The sequence below is a fragment of the Dendrobates tinctorius genome, unplaced genomic scaffold (genome assembly GCF_039654945.1).
Source record: "Dendrobates tinctorius isolate UK_male_01 unplaced genomic scaffold, ASM3965494v1 ptg000071l, whole genome shotgun sequence".
NCBI classification, from domain to species: Eukaryota; Metazoa; Chordata; class Amphibia; order Anura; family Dendrobatidae; genus Dendrobates; species Dendrobates tinctorius.
In genome coordinates, this window is record NW_027361739.1 from 9,976,351 (window position 1) to 9,995,226 (window position 18,876).

At 44.3% G+C, this 18,876-nt stretch overlaps 1 protein-coding gene across 4 annotated transcripts in view; it reads left to right on the forward strand.

Annotated features, from left to right (window-relative positions):
* Window positions 1-18,876, forward strand: part of CRHR1 (corticotropin releasing hormone receptor 1) — a 438,157-nt gene that overhangs the window by 404,615 nt on the left and 14,666 nt on the right. For 3 of the 4 annotated variants that reach the window (XM_073582368.1, XM_073582369.1, XM_073582367.1), the window contains exons 6-7: window positions 10,017-10,123; window positions 13,644-13,764. In XM_073582368.1, coding sequence (XP_073438469.1) covers window positions 10,017-10,123; window positions 13,644-13,764 — 228 coding nt within the window. The remainder of the gene's footprint in view (window positions 1-10,016; window positions 10,124-13,643; window positions 13,765-18,876) is intronic. The other variant, XM_073582370.1, reaches the window with a different exon arrangement.

An 18,876-nucleotide genomic window follows, 5' to 3' on the forward strand; every position in this document is an offset into this window, starting at 1 on the left:
AGATGGGGCTTAATGTGGGAATGGGGGTGAATGAGCGGAGATGGGGCTTAATGTGGGAATGGGGTTAATGAGCGGAGATGGGGCTTAATGTGGGAATGGGGGTTAATGAGTGGAGATGGGGGTTAATGAGTGGAGATGGGGGTTAATGTATGGGGATGGGGGTTAATGAGCGGAGATGGGGCTTAATGTGGGAATGGGGGTTAATGAGTGGAGATGGGGGTTAATGTGGGAATGGGGGTTAATGAGTGGAGATGGGGTTAATGAGTGGAGATGGGGTTAATGAGTGGAGATGGGGGTTAATGTGTGGGGGTTAATGAGTGGAGATGGGGTTAATGAGTGGAGATGGGATTAATGTGGGGATGGGGGTTAATGAGTGGGGGTTAATGTGTGGAGATGGGGGTTAATGAGTGGGGGGGTTAATGTGTGGAGATGGGGGTTAATGAGTGGGGGGTTAATGTGTGGAGATGGGGGTTAATGAGTGGAGATGGGATTAATGTGGGGGGTTAATGTGGGGATTGGGGTTAATGAGTGGAGATGGGGGATTAATGAGTGGAAATGGGGGTTAATGTGTGGAGGGGTTAATGAGTGGGGATGGGGGTTAATGTGTGGGGGGATTTGGAGTGGGGGTACATAATGTGTGGGGGGATTTGGGAGTAGGGATGAGGGGTTATTGAGTGGGGATGGGGGTACTTAATGTGTGTGGGGGATTGGGGATGGGGGGGATTTGGAGTGGGGATGGTATTTAATGTATGTGGGGAGATTTGAGGACACAAAATGAAGAGTATGTATGAGGAAACAGTATGGGGGATGGGTGCAGACAGTAAGGGGTGCGAACGGGTGAATGCATGTGGACACAGTATGGGGAGTCGGGGATATGTGTGAGCAGACAGTATAGAGAGTGAGGGGGTAAATATATGAGGAGACAGTATGAGGAGGGAGGGGAATAGTGTGAGGAGACAGTATATTGCAGATATTTGTATTTAGGGGCATTATAATGACACTTCTATCTTTAAGGGGATCGTGTGGGGATTTGCTGCAGAAGACCGGAGAAGATGGAAGTCTGCAGAGACGGCTGTGGATGAGAAAACTCATCATGGGGTCTGGACAAGAAGAAGAAAAGGAGACCGACTGCAGAGATGACGTCATCTATAAGGTACTTGGATGTAAATGTTATTTGTGATACTGACTAATTCTCATGTTTTTATTTGTTAGGAACATTAAAGGGGTTGTCCAGGTTTGTGCTGAGTCTGCAGACATTCTATGTGACTGCAGACGTCTGAATTCTCACAGTGCTCACTGAACGCTGTTAGGATTCTCTCGTGCCGGTAATTTACATACATGCGGTCACATGCTGACTAGACATGCGTGGCCTCACTCAATGATAATGAACAGAGCGAGGCCGGGCACGTCTAGTCGGAATGTGGCCAGAAGTATATAAATCACATACTTGTGCTGACATTACTGTACATCGGCCAGGGAGAATCCTAAAAGTGTGCAGTGCATTCGTTGTGAGAATTCAGAAGCTGCAATGTCAGGATTCAGCTCTGCAGGTTCCAGTGTCATCACATGGACACGTCACTCATATGCGATTTTCATAGTTATGGTCCTGTGACAACGAGCTTCTCTTCCTGCTTTCAGTTTTTTACTGAACATTGAGAGCATTAGGGAGAGCAGCTCGTGGGTACATGGCTAAGTGTGCAAGTCGCATATGTACTTGGGGGGGGGCGCCGAACCAAATTCTCCCCCCGGGTGCCAGAAAGCCTAGATATGCCTCTGCATGAAGGGGTTAAAATCAGTAATAAAACAGTCTGCACTAGGCTGCAAAGCTCCCACTAGTGGTGTCTGCATCAGACAGACTGACCGAATGTTATCATGTCCATACAAAATTGTTCTATATTAGAAAAATGGAACTGACACCCCCTGAAAAGATTAGTGCAGAACATTGGACCTTAAAATTAAAATTGTGCTAAAAGCTCAAAATTCACTTTCAGATGGTCATGTTCAGGATACTGTAAAAAGGTCAATACAAGAAAAAGCAGCCTGTGTACAATTTCCAGTAAAAGTAACATATTTGTTGTCCATTGTTATATCAGAGTGGCGAGACGCTGCGTGAAGAAGGTAATCATTTCTCATAATACTGAAGAAGACATCACTCAGTCAATGAAATGAGGATCCATCTAGAATATTAATGGATGCACCCATTTTTTTCTGGCTGGTGTCCTCAGCTAAAATGGACTTTTATGGCTGATTTACTGTAATGATCGTTTTGCCTCAGGAAATGAGCTCAACAATGTGTATCCGAGATGTCTCCAAGCATTATTTCATCCATAAATGCATCTTCATGAAAGCGTGAGTACACTGAAACCCCTGAAACAACACTTAGGCTATGTGCACACTGTGTGTAAATGGATGCAGAAATTTCTGCACCATTTTTGCATCTCTTGGCAGGAAAAAACGTAGCTGAAAAAAATGCGTGTTTTTGCCTGTTTTGAGTGAGGTCAATAGTGAAAAACGCAAAAGAATTGACATGCTGCAGATTATTTTCTGCCCCAAATCTGAAAGTCAAAAATACTCAACATGTGCATGACACTGCAGGATTCTCATTCACTTTGCTGGCATCAGGATTGCTTTAGGTTTTGCTAGCAAATCTGCATGACAAAAATGCACCAAAGGCGCACCAAATCTACAACGTGTGCACAAGTACTTACAGTTTACATCATCTCACAAGCAGAAATTTAGTGCCAAAGATTTTTGGTTCTTTTAAAGGGGTCCTCAACTTAGGGTTTGTTCACATGTGTCATAATTGTAGAGGATTTTTCTTCACGAAAAAAACAGAATGTTGGCAGGAAAAACACTGAGTACAATACATGGCATTTTTGCTTGCATTTTTTTTCTAATATTTGGTTGCACACCCTTTGGAATAAATACCAGCAATCAATCATTTCCTCTAACCATAAAAGAGCTTCTTAGTCCTCTCAACTGGCATTTTAGACCACTCTTCTTTTGCAAACTGCCCCAGGTCTCCCATATTTGAAGGGTGCCTTCTCCCAACAGCAACTTTAAGATCTCTCCCCAGGTGTTCAATGGGATTTAGATCCGGACTCGTTGCTTGCCACTTCAGAACTCTCCAGCGCTTTGTTTCCATCCATTTCTGGCTCTTCTTGAAATATGTTTGGGGTCACTATCCTGCTGGAAGACCTAAGATCTTGGACGCAAACCCAGCTTTCTGACACTGGGAACTACATTGTTACCCAATATCCTTTGGTAATCTTCAGATTTCATGATGCCTTGCACACAGTTACTCACGTACATTTTCCCAAACTGCAAATCTAGAGTTTTTAAGTCTCTGTGTCGGCATTGGACAGCAAAGACAACGTGGCTGTGGTGGCCACCCAGTAATCAGCACTGCTAAAAAGCTGCGTAACTTGGTGGTCATTATGCAGGCACAGCAGGGAGCAAGGGACTGTTCCGTTTCCCTAAGATGGTAGTAAGCCCTAGATGACGTTTGGGTACAATGGCATCTGATGTGGCCACCAGTTGACGGCCATGTTTAATGGTTTTCCCCTCCTCCAAGTTTGTTTTGCAACCGTTGGTGCCTCCCTTACTGGATCACGGGACCAGAACCCATAGGGGGTTGATGATGGTGGACTCTGGGTTTGGCTGTTGCACTGAGCGGCATATGAAGTGTGTACCTGCTTTGACCCTTGGACTAGCCTCACGTTCAAAATGTAGCTCACCAACATTAAGGGGCCCGTGATCCGCTGAAAGGAAGGAGGGGGAAGCTGTCGTTCCTGAGTAAGGCCCACCATTGTTAAAGGGCCAACCGGCTCTTGTGGACTATGAACTGTTTTTCAATGGACCCATATATAGAGAGACTGGGACTCTGAAGTCATATGTACATTTTACAAAAGTTGCCATGGCCGGGGATGGCCATGTTTAAGTGTAAGGAGGTGGCAGGTCCCCTCAGTTGCACCCTCTCCTTCTGAGTGTGACCCCCCACACATTATATAAATGTATTATGTATGTGCTGTATTTGTTATGCTTTGAATTGTATTGTGAATGTTCCCCTTTAAGCGCTGTGTAAAGTTAGGTACAGTGAACAGTTAATTTGGGGGACTGGGCCAGCAGCAGGAAGGTGGGAGGAAGCTGCTGTCCCTAGTCAGTAGCCCGGAGATGTTGGCACAGGGAGGCAGACGTATAATACGGATGGGGCATTGCCAGACTCCCGGAGGGGAGAGATCTGTTGCCATGGCCCCAAGGATTTAAGGATTAAAGGAACACAACACGGGCCCCATGATTGTGGAAGGGCCCCCCGCTGAAGGGGATTTAAGCGCCCAGATCCCAGTGAGTGGACTACTGTGAATCTTCAGCTGCTACAGCTGCTGTGGGTCCGGCTGTGGAGAATGTCAGGGAGAGAGCAGGAAGCCAGTGTTGTACTCTTTTTTTTCTATTCCATCTCTGTCCATAAAAAAGTTATTCCCTGGTAGACAACAGTTGCCTTCTTGTACTCTAATACGCCTGGACTAACGTGGCCGGAGAGAGAAAAAGGTAAACTGTGGAAAAAGCTGTGTCGGTCCCGTATATTTATGTCAAAGGGGCCGGGGGTGTTCGCTGACGGTTGGCTCAGTGAACTCTGCCTGTAGACTGTGCTTTTCAGTATCTCGGCTACAACTACCCCTCCCCGGTCACCCTTGTTACAATTACATCTGTAAATAAATTTCCAAAAGGTTATAATTTCCAAAAAGCGGTCACTTGAGGGGCGATTCTGCTTTTCTAGCACATAGGGGCTCTTTATATGGAATCCGTAAACTACTGTATACTATGAAAATCTGCATTCCAGGAGGCAAATCGTGTTCCATACCTCCCAAATCTCTCCGTGTGGCAAAGTTGTACTGTACAGCCACATATGGGGTAGTTCCACGTTCAGTAGAAATTGTGGGACAAATTTTGATTTTTACCCATTTCCAAGTATGAGAATGTAATACTTGGGGCTAACACAAAATCTTGGTGGTAAAAATGTTAATTACCGTATTTTATCTTCACTGCTCAATGGTATAAAAGTCAGTGACACACCTGTGGTGTCAATATACGTTAATCACTGAACACCTATATGAAGTCATTGAGAGGTTTAGTTTGTAAAATGGGGTCACTTATGGGATGTTCTGCTGTGTTGGCACCTCAGGGGTTCTGCCAATGTAACATGGCACCCTCAAACCAGTGCAGCAAAATCTGTGCTGTGATGTGGCGTTTCTTTCCTTCTGAGCTTTGCACTGTGCCTCAAAAGTGGTTTTTTATGACATATGGGCTATGGGTGAACTCAGGAGAAATTGCACAACACATTTTGGGGTGCACTTTCTCCTGTTACCGTTGTGAAAATACAATATTTGGAGCTTAAAAAATATTTTTGCAGGAAAAATGTGATTTTTTTATTTTCACAGCTTAACATTATAAACTTCTGTGAAGCACCCGTGGGTTCAAGATGCTCAATACAAATCTAGATAAGATCCCTAGGGGGATGGTGTTGGATCACCCGCCAGGGCAGTGGGGATACTCGGTACCGGGTCGCTTCTTAAAAGGGAAGTGTCACAACAGCAGTGTCCCGGTCCGTGGCCCTGGGCGTCCTATAAAAGGGATAGTGAAAAAGAGATAATAAAGTTTATAATAAAGTGTTCGTGATGCCACCTATATTATTCAGTCAGGGGACCGACGCTGCAATGCAGATCCTCTGGGGTGATGATAGGGCAGCAAAGATGGTTAAGCTCTCCACGGGTAGAGCTGTATCCCAGGGCAGTTAGGATGATAAAAGTGGTGTTGGTGGTGAGTGTGGTGCAGGACAAGTGATGCAGGAATGATTCAGAAGACACAGCAGGGTGCAGTTTCCTTTACCTTTTACTGAGCAGTGCAGGTACAGTCCGGGGCTCAGGTTACAGGTGGTTCTGGGCCGGTCAGCCTGGAAGCAATTTGGGAATTTCCTTAGTCAGGTGGGTTGTAAGGCCTCCTTTCTAGTGCTATGCTCTGAGGTACTTGCTGCTGTAAACTCGTCAAGTCCCTCTTTCTGTCTGATGCTTAACTAGAACTCCACTCGCATGACAGGCAGCTGGAGCCTGCTTCAGGGGTCGCTCCTGTCTGGCGTCTCTGGCTCACACGTGCTGCTGTGTCATCGAGTATCAGTAGGGGACAGAGGATCCGCGGTCTTCTGCCCTCTGGATTCTGCTGCCTGGGCTTTAGTACCCACACAGCCTCGGGCTCCGGTGCCCGGTCACTGGCGCTCAAGCCTGAGGTGAGCTCAGATGGAACTCCTATCCCCAGCTTCTCTCCACACGTCCTCTCTCAACCTTGTTCAGGCTCTAACTCTCTCCATTAACTTACTCCTCCTAGCTAGAGAAAGCAGCTCCCCTGAAGTCGGGTTTAAATCTCCCCCTGCTGGCCTGGAGCAGGAACTGTGTTGTATGCTGGAACTACCTGGTAAGGGGACTCCTTCTTTACTTCCGTGCTTGACATCACTCCCACCTGGAGGGAGGCAAGGCCATTATGGCAACCGAACTCCTGGGGTGCCACAGTGTCACTTGTGGGGGGTTTCCACTGTTTAGGCACATTAGGGGCTCTCCAAATATGACATGACGTCTGCTAATTATGCCTGCAAATTTTTTATTCAAAAAGTGAAATGGCGCTCCTTCCCTTCCAAGCTCTGCCGGTGGCCCAAACAGTAGATTTCCCCCACATATGGTGTATCGGCATGCTCAGAAGAAATTGCGCAACAAATTCTATGGTCCATTTATCCTGTTACCCTTGTGAAAGTAAAAAAAAAGTAGGTCTAAAGGAAAACTTTTGTGAAAGAAAAGTAAATGTTTATTTTTTCCTTCAACATTCCAAAAATTCCTGTGAAGCACCTGAAGGGTTAATAAACTTCTTGAATGTGGTTTTGAGCACCTTGAGGGGTGCAGTTTTAGAGTGGTGTCACCTTTGGGTATTTTCTGTCATATAGGCCCTTCAAAGTGACTTCAAATGTGAGGTGGTCCCCAAAAAATGGTTTTGTAAATTTTGTTAGAATAAAAAGAAATCGCTGGTCAACTTTTAACCCTTATAACTTCCTAACAAAAAAATAAATGTTTCAAAAATTGTGCTGATGTAAAGTAGACATGTGGGAAATGTTATATCTTAACTATTTTTGTGTGAAATGACTCTCTGATTTAAAGGAATAAAAATTAAAAGTTTGAAAATTGTGAAATTTTCGTCAAATTTCCACTTTTTTTCACAAATAAACGCAAGTCATATCAAAGAAATTTAACCACTATCATGAAGTAAAATATGTCACGAGAAAACAGTCTCAGAATCAGTGGGACTGAAGCATTCCAGAGTCATGACTTCATAAATTGACAGTGGTTAGAATTGTAAAAGTTGGCGTGGTCAGGAAGGTGGAAACAGGCTTCTGGGTGAAAGGGTTAATCATCCTTCCTTTACACATTACAATGCTGTGATCTCATTTCGATTGTGTAAAGTATTGGATTCTCGGGTGTTGTTCTGATTCAGTGTAGATCTCCTGTAAGTGACTTTAGGGCAAGTTCTGTAATCTGTTTTTTCCAATCAGTGACCAGAAGGTACGACTAAACTCTGTTAAAATATACAAAATTTCTTTCTGCTCGCTCCACACTTACTCTTATCATGCTGAAATATGCTCTAATGGTTTTGCCTCCATTACTCCTGACTCTCCTTCGCTATCCACAGACCCCAGCACCCTCTAACCAAGTAATAATCTCTCCTTCTCTCTTGCCCCCCACCTGACCTCCTCCGCTGACCTGCTCCTCAACTTCAGATCTCTCCTAATAACACACAAAACAAATCACCCACTCTCCTCCTCCCACCTGCTCTGCCTCTCTCTGCTTCTCCTCACTGCTGGCGACATATCTCCCAACCCTGGACCCCCACAGCAGCTCATACCTCCCATTATTACCCCCTTCTATCGTTCCCAAACCAACACAAACACCAGAAATCTTTCCCACCTCAAATCCGTGCCCTTGACTCCCACCACTTGTGCACTCGACCCCATCCCATCCTACCTCCTCCCCAACCTCGCCACCACTCTTATCCCATCCCTAACCCACCTCTTCAACCTATCACTTACTTCCAGTACCTTCCCTTCTGCTTTCAAACATGCCACAATCACGTCTATCCTTAAAAAGCCAACTCTCGACCCAACAGCCATGTCTAGCTATCGCCCAATATCGCTACTCCCATTCACTTCTAAACTCTTGGAACAGCATGTCCACACTGACCTTTTCTCCCACCTCTCATCTAACTTGCTCTTTGACAATCTACAATCTGTTTTCCATCCCCATCATTCCACTGAGACAGCCCTGACCAAAATTACTAACGACCTACTTACAGCCAAAGCTATCGGACAATACTCTATACTCCTCCTTCTAGACCTGTCCTCTGCTTTCGACACAGTTGACCACTGCCTCCTACTACAGATCCTCTCCTCCTTTGGCATCAAAGACCTCGCCCTATCCTGGATCTCCTCATACCTTTCCAACCGTACATTCAACGTCTCCCACACCCACACTACCTCCTCATCCCACCCTCTCTCTGTTGGAGTCACCCAAGACTCTGTTCTAGGACCCCTACTCTTCTCAGTCTATACAATTGGCCTGGGGCAACTCATTAAGTCCCATGGATTCCAGTACCACCTTTATGCCGATGATACTCAGATCTACCTCTCTGGCCCAGACATCACCTCTCTGCTGTCCAGAATCCCAGAGTGTCTATTAGCCATATCCCCCTTCTTCTCCTCTCGCTTCCTCAAACTGAATGTAGACAAATCTGAACTGATCATCTTTCCCCCATCTCACAGATCTTCCTTACCCGACTTATCTACAACAATTGACGACATCACACTTTCCCCCGTACCAGAGGTCTGCTGCCTCAGAGTAACCCTTTACTCTGCCCTGTCCTTCAAACCGCACATCCAAGCTCTCTCCACCTCCTGTCGCCTCCAGCTCAAAAATATTTCCAGAATCCGTCCTTTCCTCAACCCTCATTCTACTAAAATGCTTGTACATGCCGTCATCATCTCCCACCTCGACTATTGCAACATCCTTTTCTGTGGCCTCCCTGCTAACACCATCGCACCTCTCCAGTCCATCCTTAACTCTGCCGCCCGACTAATTCATCTATCTCCTCGCTACTCCTCTGCTTCTCCCCTCTGCAAATCTCTTCCCTGGCTCCCATTCCCTCAGCGTATCCAATTCAAATTACTAATGCCGACCTACAAGGTCATCTATAACCTGACTCCCCCATATGTCTCTGAACTAATCTCCCGATACCTTCCCTCACATAATCTCCGGTCCTCTCAAGACCTCCTTCTCTCCTCCACACTTATTCGCTCCTTACCCACCGCCTCCAAGACTTCTCCTGAATAGCCCCCATCCTCTGGAATTCTTTGCCCCAACACGTCCGACTATCAACCACAATCCGATCCTTCAGACGGAACCTGAAAACCCATCTCTTCAGGAAAGCTTATAGCCTGCAATGATCCCCGCTGCCTCCTCACGACTACTGGAACTACAGCCTCACCAACACTGGAACTGCTGCAACCCACCAACCTACTGTCTCCTTCCCCACCATCCTGTAGCATGTAAGACCGAAAGGGCAGGGTCCTCTCTCCCCTCTATATCAGTCTGTGATTGTTAGTTTGTTTACTGTAAGTGATATCTGTACTTTGTATGTTACCCCTTCTCATGTACAGCACCATGGAATCAATAAATAATAATAATAATAATCAGTAGCAGATCAGAGTGTGTAAATTAAAGCAAAAATTAAGCACACCTGTACATATCTAATTAGTTAGCAGATGGTTCTTACGTAAGTTTGAAATGCTGGAAGTCTTATAAACGGAGGCCTTCAATGACCCTCAAACTAAATTCAGGGTCACTCATCTCTATAAAATGCTGCGGCATTCTTGTCAGGGATCTGATCCCACAGCAATTCTTTTATGGATGATTTTTCTTCTCTTCTAGAAAAAGAGCAAGGTTCATTACCACATAGCCATAGTGATTAATTATCTGGGACACTCCATCTCTTTGTGTGCTCTTCTGGTGGCATTTACTCTTTTCTTAAGACTGAGGTAAGTACTAAGGATAGGACTGTTATGTCAGGCACTGCAGTATATAAGGAAAGTGCCACTGACGTTAGTGCCCCTTCCCCGTTGCTGTGTTATCGGATATTGTTGGTGCCTTCCTTTCCACCCCCATAGTTAGTGTGGTTTGATTGTGTTCCGTTTTTTGTGATTTTTAAAATGCAAAAAATGACTATATATATACTGCTCAAAAAAATAAAGGGAATACTAAACAATACAATGCTGAACCCAATTGAAAACCTCTGGAATGTAATCAAGAGGAAGATGGATAGTCACATGCCATCAAACAAAGAAGAACTGCTTAAATTTTTGTACCAGGAGAGGCATAAGGTCACCCAGAAGCAGTGTGAAAGACTGGTGGAAAGCATGCCAAGACGCATGAAAGCTGTGATTAAAAATCATGGTTATTCCACAAAATATTGATTTCTGAACTCTTCCTGAGTTAAAACATTAGTGTTGTTGTTGCTAAATGATCGTGAACTTGTTTTCTTAGCATTATTTGAGGTCTGCAAGCACTGCATTTTTTGTTATTTTAACCATTTCTCATTTTCTGAAAATATATACAAAATTTAGTGCTGGTAAATTTGTAGACATGTTGTCAGTAGTTTATAGAATATAAGAGCAATTTACATTTTACTCAAAAATATACCTATAAAGAGAAAAATTAGACAAACTGAAAATTTTGCAGTGGTCTCTTAATTTTTAACAGAGCTGTATATATATACTGTACACACACAATTGCTTACAATACTATGATAATGTGTCATCTTTACTTTTAGAGATCATTTTATCTTCAACTTGCAATAATTTTGACCAGGGGTGCCAAAACTTTTACATGCCCCGTATAGGGACCCTATGTTATTTGCCAGAGCAGCTTGCAATAGACATGATACGAATAGGTGATAACTTATTGAACTTTGGAGTCCAACTGCTGGGACCCTCTCTGATCAAACTAGGGAATTTTTATCCCTGTTCGACATCTGCTTCATTTATTCCCTATGGGGCTACCAAACAATGCGCCGCTTAGATTTTTCCAGCAGCTTCAGAATGAATGAAAGGAATTGCAGTTTGGTGTCCAACATACTGATTTATTTTGTAACTGTGATAAAAGTTTCTCATCGAGGAGGTTAACCCCTTAATGTCCAATGACGGACACAGTCCATCATCAGACATCTCCCCTGCTTTGATGATGGCTCCGGCGCTGAGCCCGCATGAAAGCCGGGACATGTCAGCTGTTATGAACAGCTGACATGTGCCCGCAATAGGTGCGAGCGGAATCGCCGTCCGCCCGCGCCTATTAACTAGTTAAATCCCGCTGTTAAAGCTGACAGCGGGCATTTAAATATCATTTCCGGCCGCCGGGCCGGAAATGACGTCATCGCCGACCCCCCGTCACGTGATCGGGGGTCGGCGTCACGTTGCCTGGACAACAAGAGGTCTCTATGAGACCTCTATGGTTGTTCCAGGCATATGGCTTTCAGCGCCACCCGGTGGTCGGCGCTGAAAGCACAGCAGTAAATCTGCTATACATGGGTGATCTGCTCATAGCCCATATGTAGCAAAGCCGATCGGGTTGCGCATGCTTCTAGCCTTCTATGTTTAAAAATAAAAAAAATTAAAAATACCTAAAAGTTCAGATCACCCCCCTTACCCCCCGGTAAAAAAAATCCCACATACACATATTAGGTATCGTCGCGTTCAGAATCACCCGATCTATCAATAAACAAAAAGCATTAACCTGATCGCTAAACGGTGTAGCGAGAAAAAAATTAAAACCGACAGAATTACGTCTTTTTGGTCGCCAAGACATTGAATTAAAATGCAATAACTGGCGATCGAAAGAACGTATCTGCACAAAAGTGGTATCATTAAAAACATCAGCCCGGCACGGAAAAAATAAGCCCTCACCCGACCCCAGATCATGAAAAATGGAGGCGCTACGGGTCTCGGAAAATTGCGCAATTTTTTTTTTCTTTAGCAAACTTTGGAATTTTTTTTCACCACTTAGATAAAAGAGGACATAGACATGTTTGGTGTCTATGAACTCGTAATGACCTGGAGAATCATAATTGCAGGTCAGATTTAGCATCTAGTGAACCTAGCAAAAAAGCCAAGCAAAAAACAAGTGTGGGATTGCATTTTTTTTGCAATTTCACCGCACTTGGAATTTTTTTCCTGTTTTCGAGTACAGGACATGGTAAAACCAATGGTGTCATTTAAAAGTACAACTCGTCCCGCAAAAAATAAGCCCTCTCATGGCCATATAGATGGAAAAATAAAAAAGTTATGGCTCTGGAAAGAAGGGGAGGGAAAAATGAAAATGCAAAACCAAAAATACCCCTGGTCGTTAAGGGGTTAATAAGTCCCCGTACTGCCGATTGTTTATGTACTAACAGTGGGGGACATCTACCAATCAGCTAGTTATAAATCCAGTGGATAGGCGATAAATTGTTTTTCACAGACAACTCTTTAAATCTACTGTACACAAAAATTAAGCATGACTTTTCTGGAATGTGGTTTATATGTATTTTTGAATATTAATTTTAACAGTTTCAGCTCCTCAAATTGGTAAACATTGGGGGGTAATTGGTGACCAAGTTTGCTTTTCCTTAAATGGTTTATCCATCCAATGGTTTATCTTAAATGGTTTATTTTTTTTTTACTTTGGGCCTAAAAACTAATAGGCAGGTTGCTACCTACTGCCTGTTTTGGGAGGAGCCGATATCTGCCAACACAGAGTGATCACAGACCACTCCTGCCAACTGTTCAGCGGCTTCCACTGATGTCAAATCAACAGAGAAGCAGCTTCTTTTCCACTTGATGCTGACAGGGTGTGACTGCCGATGTCATATTGATTGACAGCCGGCTCCCCCTTGCCTAACCGCGGGGAGCCGGCTGTCATTCAGCATGATGTTAGCAGTCGCATCCGGTCACCAGAGCAGCCTCAAAGAGGAAGATGTTGAGCAGCGGAATTGCCGCTCTGTGCCAGTGCCGGATAGATCACGATGGTAGTTAGCAACCTTCCCGTTAGTTTTTAAGTCCATATGAAAAAAAATTCTGGATAAACACTTTAATGTCCATCAGATACCAGAGTAATCTGAAGGTGACATTTTTCCGAAAACCACAAGATAATAACGAACATGTGTGTCACTGTCACCTCTAAGCCTGGGATGAGAAAAGATTCTTCCGTTCTTTAAAATCCTAATCCTTGTACCTGCCAACATCACACAGGTTAAATTACTCTCTGCTGGTTACCTTGCCAGAGTCATGATTTCAGCCTTGTGTGCCAACTAATCAAAGTTGACCATTCTCGATAACAGGGAGGTACAAGGGACAGTGAGTTTCATCAAGAGCAGAAGATTCTGCAGCAGTATATAATAGGAGCAATGGTGAAAGACATCCAGGTTCTCTGACAATCGAGTTCCCATGCCTTCTAACCAGCACCATGAAATATGATCAGTGCACTTCTTCATAGACCACAATAACAGTTTATTCCTTTTTGTTGCAGGAGTATTCGTTGCCTGCGCAACATCATACACTGGAACCTTATAACTGCATTTATTCTTCGCAATATCACTTGGTTTGTGATGCAGCTGACACTAAGCCATGAAGCTCATGACAGTAATGTGGTATGTAACCTTGACCTCAAGAGAAGCTCCTCTGTCCTCTAAATGTTTTCCTGCAGTGCAGTAAATGAGATGCCTCTCCGGTGTCTACGCCTCACCCATCTTTTACGGTTACTGTCAGGCTGCATTTTCTTCTTAATTTAATGGCCGCTGATGGCCAAACTTCTGCCTGTCCAGCTATTTTTTTTATTCAGACCAGTGCATTCTGACATTGTAATATTGCTGAGAGTCATCAATTTCCTGTATATCAATATTGTGTAAAGGTGGCAGGAGCAGGAACTCTTTCCAGAATTCCCGCAGAGACGCAGAGTGCCAGCTGCTGCAGAGTGCACTGTTACTGCCTATCATGCTGCTGCGGGAGGCACTGGCACATAATGCAGAGGGTAAGCGTTGGCAGAAAGAAAAACATGCTGGGTAATAGAGGCGGCAACATTGAGAAGTAGAGTTTTATTTATGTGTATATATAAATAAATACATACACTACTCAAAAAAACAAAGGGAACACTAAAATACCACATCCTAGATATCAGTGAATGAAATATTCCAAATCTGTATTCATTACATAGTGGAATACATTGAGAACAAAAAAACATAAAAATGATCTACATAAATCAAAATGAGGTCTGGATTTGGAGGTCTTGATTTGGAATGATACTCAAAATCAAAGTGGAAAATCAAATTACAGGTTGATACATCTTCAGTGGAAAAGGCTCCAGACAAGGAAATGATGCTTAGTAATGTGTGTGACCTCCATGTGCATGTATAACTTCCCTACAATGCCTGGTCATGCTCCTGATGATGCGGCAGATGTTATCCTGAGGGATATCCTCCCAGACCTGTATTAAAGCATCAGTCAACTCATGGACAGTCTGTGGTGCAATGTGACGTTGGTGGATGGAACGAGATATGATGTCCCAGATGTGCTCGATTGGATTCAGGTCTGGGGAACGGACAGGCTAGTCCATAGCATCAATGCCTTCATCATACAGGAACTGTGGACACACTTCAGCTACATGATGCCTAGCGTTGTCATGCATCAGAAGGAACCCAGGGCCCACTGCATCTGCATATGGTCTCACAATGGGTCTGAGGATCTCATTTCGGTACCTAATGGCTGTCAGGGTACCCTGGCTAGCACATGGAGGGCTGTCCCTTTAAAGAAATGCCTCCCCACACCACTGCCAAACCGGTCATGCTGGTGGATGTTACAGGCAGCAGAATGTTCTCCTCAGCTGTCACATGTGCTTATTGTGAACTTGCTCTCATCCGTGAAGAGCTTAGAGCGCCAATGTAGAATCTGCCAATCTTGGTGTTCTCTGCAAATGCCAATAGCCCTGCACAGCGTTGGGCTGTAGGCACAACACCGACTTGTGGACACCGGACCCTCACCCCACCTCTGTTCTGACAGTCTGAGCAGGCACATGGATGTTAGTTGTCTGCTGAAGGTCATTTTGCAGGGCTTTGAAATTGCTCTTCCTTGCACAAAGGAGGGGGTAGCGGTCCTGCTGTGTTCCTGCCCTCCTATGCCCCCCTCCAAGTCTTCGAGTGTACTGGCCTGTCTCGTGATATCTGCTCCATGCTCTGGACACTATGCAGACAAACACAGCTACTGTTCTTGTCACAGCTCTCATTGATGTACCATCGTGGATGAGCTGCTCTACCTGAGCAACTTCTGTGTGTTGTAAACACAGCCTCATGCTTCTGTACAGTACATCTAGGGGTGAGAGCAATGACAAAATGTGAAAGCGACCAAAAAAACTGTGAAAAAGGATGTGAACAGAGAAATGGTCTGTGGTCACCCCCTGCAGAACCACTCCTTTCCCTTTATAGGGGTTGTCTTGCTAATTGCCTATCATTTCTAACTGTTGTCTGTTCCATTTGCATAACAGCAGGTGAAACTGATTCACAGTCAGTGTTACTTCATGACTGGACAGGTTGATTTCACATAAGTGTGATTGAGCTGGAGTTGCATTGTGTTGTTTAAGTGTTCCCTTTATTTTTTTTGAGCAGTGTATGTAGATAGTCTGCAGATAAAAGAAATCATGAAGTCTTTATAAAGAGAGTAAAATAAGCAAATGTTTTCACCCTACAGATCTGCTTAATGTCCTATACCCTTCCAATTCAAAGTAATCTGGACAGATAAATCATAGGAAAAAATAAGAGAAACACACCATCTCACTGTTCATCAATGACCATATCAATTCAGAGTCCAAAATGGAAAAAAATGAAATAACATATCACAAGTTCCATAGTGTCAAATTGATCACACAGATACTTTATGGAAATCGGACACTGCTGATTGTGAAAAAATAAAAAAATTTCAGTAGTTCATGGATGAACGCTAACTTTCTCCATATTGGGTAATAGATCAGCGCATTTACACTCCGCTCTGTGCTCTTGCTCAGGAAAGAGCTGTGCACTCCTTTCCCCTGAGCTGTGCACTTCTCAAAAGGTCTTTTGAGCCATCGGTGGGAGTCTCAGTATCTAATATACAATAAACAATCATTGGTATTTGGAAACAGGCTACCACCTTGGAGAGGTTTCCAATGATATATTTTATGATATACAGTATACAAGGAATATATTTTGAAAATGTGACTGATGGAGGTGCAACTGCTTGGACTGCTACTGGTTCCAAGCACAAGGGACACTGTAGCTTATGACATGGGTCTCCAATTGTCAGTACCATTGGAGAATGTGACTGTTCAAATGCAGCGTTCAAGGCTATTTGCATATTTAAATTCCCTGAAGAGCATTGCATGGTCTATAAGTCTCCTTACACATACTTGGCACTCTCTGCAAGGCAAATATTCCCCCTTAGACTCTGAGTCAGAGGCCTATCACGTCGCCAAATCAGATCTCTTGCTTTGCACTGAGGAGCGGTAACATCCTAAGGGTATGTGCACACGCTGCAGAATGCTCTGCGGATTTTGTAAAATCCTCAGGTAAATCTGCAGGTCAAAAGACCTGCGGTTTTACCTGCGGATTAGCATGTGGTTTTGACCTGCAGTTTTTCATCTCCACAATGGAGGAGATGGCAAACCGCAGCGGAATCCGCAGAAAGAATTGACATGTCAACTCTTTCTGCGGTTTTGAAACTGCAGCAAATCGGCGCGGAAAATTCCACAGTGTCTGCACAGCGGTTTCTTTTTTCCATTGGTTAGAATGCTACTGTACACCGCAGCAAAAACTGCTGCGGATCCGCAGCGTGTGCACACACCCTAAATCATATCTACAAATGAAGTCTCTGGTTTGGCTTCTTATCCTATCATGTTGCAAGGATCGATTAAGGGTCAACATTGACTTTTAGGATTGATTCATCCTATAGGTGGCACCAGAGATCAAGTCCTCTTCCTTCTGAAGGTGCTATATGAATGTTCAAAATTTCTTCACACTCAATTTAAATCTATGGTGTACTCGATTGTTTTCCACTTCTATAAGTGTTGATAGAGGGTGGCTGCACAGTCATTTTGTAACAATTCCACCCCTCAGTGCTGAGCTGTCTGTGAAGTAATTGACAGCTCAGTGGTCCAATCTGGTGCACTGGCGTGCTCAGCTGTGTGTGTTTTGATCGACAGCTTGGTCGTCCAATCTGAAATTGTGAGTTACTGAGCTCTCGTCAGGTGCTCTGAGTTTCCATAATTGCTCAATTATTTAACTGAGCTGGCAGTCCCAGATGTCAGCCATAACTTCAGCTAAGTGTTTATTATTCTGTGTCTTGTATTTTGCTCATTGATCTATTGCTGCTTGTACTTGAACTTCATTCTGACCCTCTGTCTGATTAAGCCGTTAGCTCTGATCCATTGTCATCCTGGTATTTTGACCTCGGACTATGACCTGACTACGCTTTTGCCTCTTCCCTTTGTTTATGACATACCCTCCTGGTATTTGACCTCAGACTCCTTGGCTTGTCCGTGAGAATTGACTCAGCTTCACACATTTCTACACTGGGAATGGAAGTCAGGCTCTCTCGTCACTGTAAGGAATAGGATTTGGGCACCCAGTGGCCCAACTTCTACCAATCAAAGTTTTCTTCTATATTCAGTGTATAGACCATGAAAGTCAATTACCAGAAAACTCTATAATGTGATAAACTCAGCCTAATTGAAATGTATAAAATATTTCTAGACTCAAGATTGAGAAAGTGAAAAATGAGGATGAATGAACTCATGGAGATCAACATCCAACACTGCGGAGACACCATCACATGTTTCTCAACGCAGTGATTCTAGAGCAATGCCCCCACCCTTATGGGAAATATGTAAATATATGCAAAACACAAGCCGCGGAGACACCATCACATGTTTCTCAACGCAAGCAATGACTAGCCAGGTCTTTCCCCAGGAGGGAACAACCACGGGAAGGGCAGTCTCCAATGAAGGAAACCACCTATGCCAAAACATGGTATCCATTCACAGACAGCTGTTTCGGGGTATTGCCCCTCATCAGTGTGGAGTAGGAGAAATGCCTAGTAGAAGACTGTGAAAAATGAGGATGAATGAACTCATGGAGATCAACATCCAACACTGCGGAGACACCATCACATGTTTCTCAACGCAGTGATTCTAGGGCAATGCCCCCACCCTTATGGGAAATATGTAAATATATGCAAAACACAAGCCGCGGAGACACCATCACATGTTTCTCAACGCAAGCAATGACTAGCCAGGTCTTTCCCCGGGAGGGAACAACCACTGATGAGGGGCAATACCCCGAAACAGCTGTCTGTGGATGGATACCATGTTTTGGCATAGGTGGTTTCCTTCATTGGAGACTGCCCTTCCCGTGGTTGTTCCCTCCCGGGGAAAGACCTGACTAGTCATTGCTTGCGTTGAGAAACATGTGATGGTGTCTCCGCGGCTTGTGTTTTGCATATATTTACATATTTCCCATAAGGGTGGGGGCATTGCCCTAGAATCACTGCGTTGAGAAACATGTGATGGTGCCTCCGCAGTGTTGGATGTTGATCTCCATGAGTTCATTCATCCTCATTTTTCACAGTCTTCTACTAGGCATTGCTCCTACTGGCCAGTTTCCTACTCCACACTGATGAGGGGCAATACCCCGAAACAGCTGTCTGTGGATGGATACCATGTTTTGGCATAGGTGGTTTCC